This window comes from Otolemur garnettii, unplaced genomic scaffold, assembly GCF_000181295.1.
Source record: "Otolemur garnettii isolate 467f Iridium unplaced genomic scaffold, OtoGar3 scaffold00001, whole genome shotgun sequence".
NCBI classification, from domain to species: Eukaryota; Metazoa; Chordata; class Mammalia; order Primates; family Galagidae; genus Otolemur; species Otolemur garnettii.
Genome location: NW_003852396.1, coordinates 33,628,880 through 33,636,340, shown reverse-complemented (window position 1 = coordinate 33,636,340; position 7,461 = coordinate 33,628,880). Strand labels below are relative to the sequence as shown.

The 7,461-nt window shown below is 38.5% G+C and overlaps 1 protein-coding gene across 1 annotated transcript; it reads right to left on the bottom strand.

Annotated features, from left to right (window-relative positions):
* Positions 1 to 6,179: 6,179 nt before the first annotated feature.
* Positions 6,180 to 7,213, bottom strand: LOC100946121 (olfactory receptor 52D1). The gene has a single exon (XM_003781005.2). The coding sequence runs from the start codon at positions 7,197 to 7,199 to the stop codon at positions 6,243 to 6,245; it is 957 nt and encodes a 318-aa protein (XP_003781053.1). The 5' UTR covers positions 7,200 to 7,213; the 3' UTR covers positions 6,180 to 6,242.
* Between the last annotated feature and the right edge of the window lie 248 nt (positions 7,214 to 7,461).

Sequence of the window (7,461 nt, the reverse complement as noted above, 5' to 3'; positions counted from 1 at the left end):
TGTCTGCTTTACACTATATTTAAATTCAGAACCTCAAACACATTAAAATGTTAAAAAGATATGTTGTTCTTAAAATAAATACATAAAAGACAGAACAGGTAAGCCCTAGGCAGGTATATTATGATTTTTTAATCATTAAATAGACTTGTTCTAAATCAGAAATTTGATGTTGCCCAGGAAGCCAATGTACTAGATGAGAAAATTAAGATGCATCAATTACAAATGACTGATTTAAGATCATCAATTATTTTACAACTATGTAATCATAATTTTAACCAAGCAAAAATCATTAAAAAAAAAAAAAAGCTGATCTGTTTTCACTAGTGATGGTTTGTCTGGTGGTATAGGCTTTGTTCTCCCTTCGTAGTAGCTCTTTCCTTCCTACCCTGAGTAAATCTTATCATCCAGCTTCTATACCTCGCTCAGTGGTACTATTGAATACTACTTTAGTTTGCTACTAGCGTCATTATAGCTGGGTGACTAAAAACAGCAGAAATTTATTTTTCACAGTCCTGGAGGCTGAGTCCCAAATCAAGGTCAGGCAGTTCAGAGCTTCTGTCTAGAGCTCTCTTGCTGGCTTATGAAAGACTGTTTTGTTCTTTCTTGGCCTTTCCTTCATGGGAGAGTAGATAACTAGCTTTCTGGTGTCTCTTCATGCACAGACACTAATCTCATCAAGTTAGAATCATCTTACCATTCTGACATCATTTAACTTAAATTACCTTCCAAAGACCCTATCTTCAAAGAGTTAAAAGTTTCACCATAAAATTGGGGTGGGCCACTATCATTCTATAGCAGACAATATGGAAGAAATCATAAACATCCACAAATTAGTACAATGTAAGCCTAAGTCCTCAAACCTTAACTTACTTAGCTATCATTCCCCTTGATCTAGTTAATTTCCACTTTCATCCCTCTTAACAACCTTTACAAACATTCATTGTCCCTTGGAGCTCTCTACACTATTTATACTCAGCGTGTAGAATATTTGTGATTTGATGATTACTTAAATGGATTTGGGGTATTAATGAAAGAAATATGTGCAGATTTTTGATATGGTGAGCTAAAAAATGAGAAAGAAACTGAAAAGAATGTTTCAATGAAAAAGAAACTAAAAAGAATGTTTACATTTGTGTCTTGGATATTTTGATTTTAAATTTCCCCTAAAATAACCAATTACAGGTGCTAAACAGTAAGCTGTGAAAACTGAAGAAATTAGAACTAAAGATACAGAACTGAGCCAGGCATGGTGGTCTGTGCCTATAGTCCCAGCTACTTGGGAGCCTTGAGCGGAGAACCTACTGAGCCCAGGAGTTCATCTGAGACTGCAGTGAGCCATGATAGTGCAACTGCACTCTGGCTTGGGTAACAGAGTGATAACTATGTGTGTTTTGAAGAACATAAACAAGGTTTGGGTTTTAGAGTGAACACACTGTCAACACAGGAAAAGATGGATGGATTCTGGCAGAGTTGGTACAAGGAGCAGTGAGGGCACTGCTTCAGCCAGAGGAATACATAGTATTATTGAAGTGACAAATTAATTTGCAGAAATGTCATGAGACACAACAATTAATTGTTCAGGGATGAGAGGAAATAGTTAAAGATTAATAGAAGATTTTAGGGCTCGGCGCCTATAGCTCAACTGGCTAAGGCGCCAGCTACGTACACCAAAGGTGGCGGGTTTGAATCCAGCTCGGACCCGCCAAACAACAATGACGGCTGCAACCAAAAAATGGCCGGGCGTTGTGGCGGGTGCCTGTGGTCCCAGCTACTTGGGAGGCTGAGGCAGGAGACTCGCTTGAGCCCAGGAGTTGGAGGTTGCTGTGAGCTGTAATGCCACAGCACACTACCCAGGGGGACAGCTTGAGGCTCTGTCTCAAAAAAAAAAAGATTTCAGGCTATGTCTGAGAATAACATTACCTTTATGATACAAAATATGAGGGTCATATGGATATTTGCCTCTGCATTCTTGGTGAAGTGAGAAGTCCCCTTCTCAGCTCTAGTTTATGTACCTGAACACCCACACAAGTGACTGAAGACAGGGTATCTGATTTCTACTTTGCCTATACATTAAGTTTTGTACCAAGAAGTGAGTAGGTAATAGTGAAGCAAGAGAAATAACATTCATTTCTTTGCTGCCATGTGTCAATCCCAAAGCTCCATTTTTACTATAAAGCACTCAATAAAAATGTGGAAAATATGCCCATTAATCCATGAATGGATTAACAAATTGCGGTATATGTATATGATGGAATACTATTCTGCCATTAAAAAGATGGAGACATTAAATCTTTGATGTTTATGTGGATGGAGCTGGAAAATAGTCTTCTTAGTAAGGTATCTCAAAAATAGAAAAAAAAAATACCCAATGTACTCAGTGCCATTACGAAACCAGTAACTAAACACTTACACATTCATATGAATGATAAAACACAAATATAGTCTAGTAAGAGGGAGGAGAGAGGAAGGAGAGGGAAGGGAAGGGGGGAGATCGTTTGGAGGGAGGAGGGAGGGCATTTTGTGGAATCTCACCTAATGTGCACAATGCAAGACTGCACTTTAAAATAACCGAGAGTAAATTATAAATGTCTTACCACAAAAAATAAGTAAGTGAGGTGATGGTTATGTCAATCAGTTTGATTTAAGCATTCCATATTGTATAACAAATCATCACATTGTACCCCATAAATGTATACAGTTATGTTTTAATAAAAGAAAATTAAACTAATTAAATGTGGAAGTTAGTATTTTTACTTGAAAGATATGAGGAAACTAAAGTTCAGATTATGGCTTAAGTTCATAAATGACTAAATTGGTATTCATACTATTCATACTGAATCTCATACCAAAATAATTTCCCAAATAAGTACGCTCTCTTCGATTTTTAATGCAGGATTTCTTGACACTCATGCCTGTCCCTGAAACATTAGTATAGACTACAGAGGTGAGGTCTGTGAAAATGACAGAGTAAAGGCCCCTAAAAGTGTTCTCTTTCATTAAAACAACAAGAAAACTGGCAAAGTATTGGCAGAATCAACTTCTTCAAAAGTCTACATATTAAATGGAACTTGCATCAGTTCACGGAGACGTTAATAAAAACAATGGCTGAAATTTGGTAAATAACAATGGGTTTCTGTCATTGTAATTTGCCCTAATCCTATCCTCTAATCTCTAGTTCCACAGTTGCATTAAAAAATAACAAACTTCACAACAAATTCTGGCATTGATGTGGAGAGACAGGAGTCTCTATACACTGTTGGTGGGACTACATACCAGTACAGCCTCTGTGGACGGTAGTATGGAGATCCCTCAAAGAAGGAAAAGCAGACTTACCATTCTATCCAACAACCCTACTACTGCTTATTTACTTTTATAAAAGAGACACCTGAACTTGAATGCTTATAGTAGTACAATTCACAATTGCAAAGCTGTGGAAACTATCCAAGTACCCATCAATACATGAATGGACTAACAAAATGCACATATACACCATGGAGTACTACTCAGCCATAATAAATGGTTAACTAATACCTTCTGGAGAGGCCTCTGGAACTGGAGAGTATTCTTCTAAGTGAAGTATCCCAAGAATGGAAAAACAAACAGCACATGCATTCGCTATTAAATTGAAACTAATTGATTAACACTCATGTGAACATATGGAAATAACACTCATCCAATTTAAATAGGTGTGGGAGGAGATGGGTAAATTCACACCTAATGAGTACAATGCACACTGCCTGGGTGATGGACACACTTGTAACTTTGACTCAAACTGTACAAAAGCAATTTATGTAGCCAAAATATCTGTACTCTATATTATTCTGAAATTTAAAACAAAATTTTAAAAAGGAACGAACTTCTTTTGTAGTGAAAACCAGGAGCCTAATGGCATCCAGAGGTAGCAAACTGGGGATGGAACTCTTTGAAAGTCTCCTTTTCAGAGAATTGTTATTATTTAAGCTATCTGCTAGTGCCCCTGAAGATGCCAGGGGGTGCCAGCAATCTTTGGTAAGACTGTTTAAATGTTATGTAATCCAAAGCTTGCCCCCTGTGATTAGCTTTATCCTATGAGTGATTATAAAAAATAATTACACGTAATTAACTTTTTAGCTGCCTGAAGTAGTATATAACAGTTATGGAAAACAATCAAAAAGCTAAAAGAGCAAAGCCTGGGAATAAAATATTTTCTATGAGCTTTGGACATTGTTGACACACCCCTGAGGTATTGCCAGATGTCAACACCATGCACACATCTAGGATTCTGCACATGTTCACGGTTCCATAAAGCACCAGAAAAGTTCTGAATGGGCTCTAAGTGCTCACCTGTCACTCACCTTGAGGCTCTGCACAAGCTGGACATGAAGGCGAGAGAAGAGCTGCAATCCAAATGGCCAAGTGCTGGAGCTGTGCCTCATATGCACAGAGAGCCCTCAGAAAGAAAGACATACTTTTCCAGGCATTTAAGTAATTATATCTTTAGTTTATTAACTGCCCACTAAGCTAACAGAACATAGACTGCAGTGACTAGAGAAACCAAAGTTGATGCTACAGAGTTAATTCAGAGAATTAATAAATACAAAAACAAAACCCCCCAACCAATGATAAAAACAGATAGTAACAAAATAAACTCAGGATTTAATTTTCAGAGTTGCCATATCAATTTGAAATGTACAGTTTTCACCAGGAAATAATAAGACCTTCAGAAAAACAAAGAGTATGGCCTGTACACAGGAAAAAAATACCAGTAGAAATTTTCCTAAACAAACACAAATATTGGGCTTATGAACTCATTACTTTAAACCAACTATTTTAAATACATTCAAAGCACTAAAGAAAACTGTGCCTAAAGAAATAAAGGCAAATATAAGAGAATTTTCTCACCATAGAGGTAGCATCAGTAAAAAAATAGAATACATATATATATGCAACTCTCACATACACAAACACCACACACATACGCATACATACAGAAATTCTGAATATAATAATTCAAATAAAAAATTCACTACAGAGCTCAACAGCCAATTTGATGAGGCAGAAGAACCACAAATTTGAAGATTGGTCAATGTGGATTATACAGGCTGAATAATGAAAGAAAAACAGACAAAAAGGAATTAACAGAACCTCCAAGACCTGTGAGACAGCATCAAGCCCACCATTGTAAGTGTATGGAAGTTCTAGGGGAAAATAGAGAAAGAAGGAAGAAAAAAGAATATTTGAGGAAAAAATGCTGAACACTTTCCAAATCTGATGGAAAATATTAATTGATATTCACATGAACAGGGTCCAGAAATTCTAAGTAGGACAAAGTTAAAAAAAGGTATATTTAACAACTGAATTCAATTCAGGACAAAGTAGAAAGAAGCTCAGATTCTCAATAGGCTTTCCTAAATATTTAATATGGGACGATGTCTAGCTAAAAGAAAACAAAGGTCCAAAGTGGAGGAAAAGAGGAGTAATGGGAAAAATAATTTTATTAACTGTTCATCACATTCCAAGCATTGTCTAGCTTTTATAGAATAGTTACATAATATAGTTACGAAAATTGTGTAATGTGAGGTTATGTAAAAAGTCTTAGATAAATTGGAAAAATGAACAAATAATGTTTTTAGAGGTTATGTGAACTTTTCATTTTGTATTTATTTATTGAGAATTTTACATTGCAGGACTCTTCTACATTTTCTACATATGCTCAATAATTTGTTTATTCCTCATCATGACCTCAAAGTTAGGTATTATCATGACCACATTCTATGACTGACCATATTAGGCACAGGAAATTTAGCAACAAGGTAAACAGAAAACTAACTAAAGGAAGAAACTAACATTCAGACCCAAGCACTCTGATATAGGCTTTGCATACTTAGTTCAGATTTCATGTCACTGTAAATGGTTTTTTTTTTGATTTATTTGTTTTTCACTTTTGTTCCTGTAGAGCATTCCCACACTAGGTGCAATGTCCTTTCCACATCAGAATTGCCTTCCTGCTGCAAATTATAGCCCCATCTGAGAATACAGGAAACCACCCCCCCCGCAATTTCTTTTATGGGTAATTCATCACTGTTCAATAGGTATGTTCAGTGTGTTCAACAAATCCAAATCATACAATCATTCCTCCTCCTGTGAAGGCTACCTCCCATACTGAACCATTTCTATTGTGTCATGGGAACCCATCCATTAAAATTTATGTGTACAACTATCCATCCCATTTATTTTTCTTATCTCCAACTTCTACTTGGAATTCATACTGAGATCTTCCCCAGGTGAAGCAGTCTCAGAAGTCGACTCCGAATCTCCTTGGTTCTGGCTCCATAGATAATAGGATTGAGGACGGGAGGCACCAGCACATACAGATTTGCCAGAAAGATGTGCACGTGCTTGGGGACTCGGTGGTGACCAAAGCGATGTGTGAGGAATGAGAAGAAGGCAGGGATGTAAAACACCAGGATGACACTGAGGTGGGAGCTACAGGTGCTCAGAGCCTTGTGCTGGGCATCACGAGTTGGGAGACAAAAGACCGCGTGGAGGATAAAGCCATAGGAGATGGCGATGAGGATAGAGTCCAGGCCCATGGCCAGCAGAGCCACCGTCAGCCCATAGACAATGTTGACGGTGATGTCAGCACAGGCCAGTCGAGCAATGCCCATGTGTTCACAGTATGTGTGTGCCATGACATGGTGACCACAGTAGGGCAGTCTCCTCAGCAAGAAGATGAAGGGAGAGACAATAGCCACGCTGCGGAATGTGCTGACAAGGCAAATTCTGCCTATGACAGTATGGTTGAGGATAATTGAGTATCTCAGGGGGTTGCAGATAGCCACATATCGATCGAAGGCCATGGCGAGAAGAATTGAGGATTCCAGAGCATAGATAGAATGGACACAAAACATCTGGGTGAGGCATCCACCAAAGGAAATCTCACCAGCGTGGAACCACAAAATGGCCAGCATCTTGGGCACAGTGGTAGAACTGAGAGCCAGGTCGGTGAGTGACAGAAGACAAAGGAAGAGGTACATGGGAGCGTGAAGGGCATTGTCCCTGGAAATGATCAGGATGAGGGCAGAATTACCAGCCACTGCCACAAGATACGTGGCACAGAAAGGGATGGCTATCCAGAAGTGGGCAGACTCCATCCCTGGGATCCCAGTCAGGAAGACAGTGGTGGGGAGACTGTGATCACTGGTGTTGGAAACCGACATTCTTGTAGCCAAATAATGGGTTCTATCTAATTGGTGATGGCATGCCCCCTGCCCGTCAGAAATTTGGTTGATTCACGTAAAATGATGAGCTTTCTGTGAAATAATAATTTTTAAGACTAAGAAAAACATTCGCTTGTTCAATTTGGAAAGACTATACCACATTTTATCTCATTTACAAGTATATCTAGCCAGGAGGAGGGGAGAGGAGGGGCAAGGGAGAGGGGAGGAGAGAGGGCAATTGGCAGGATTTCACCTATGTGCA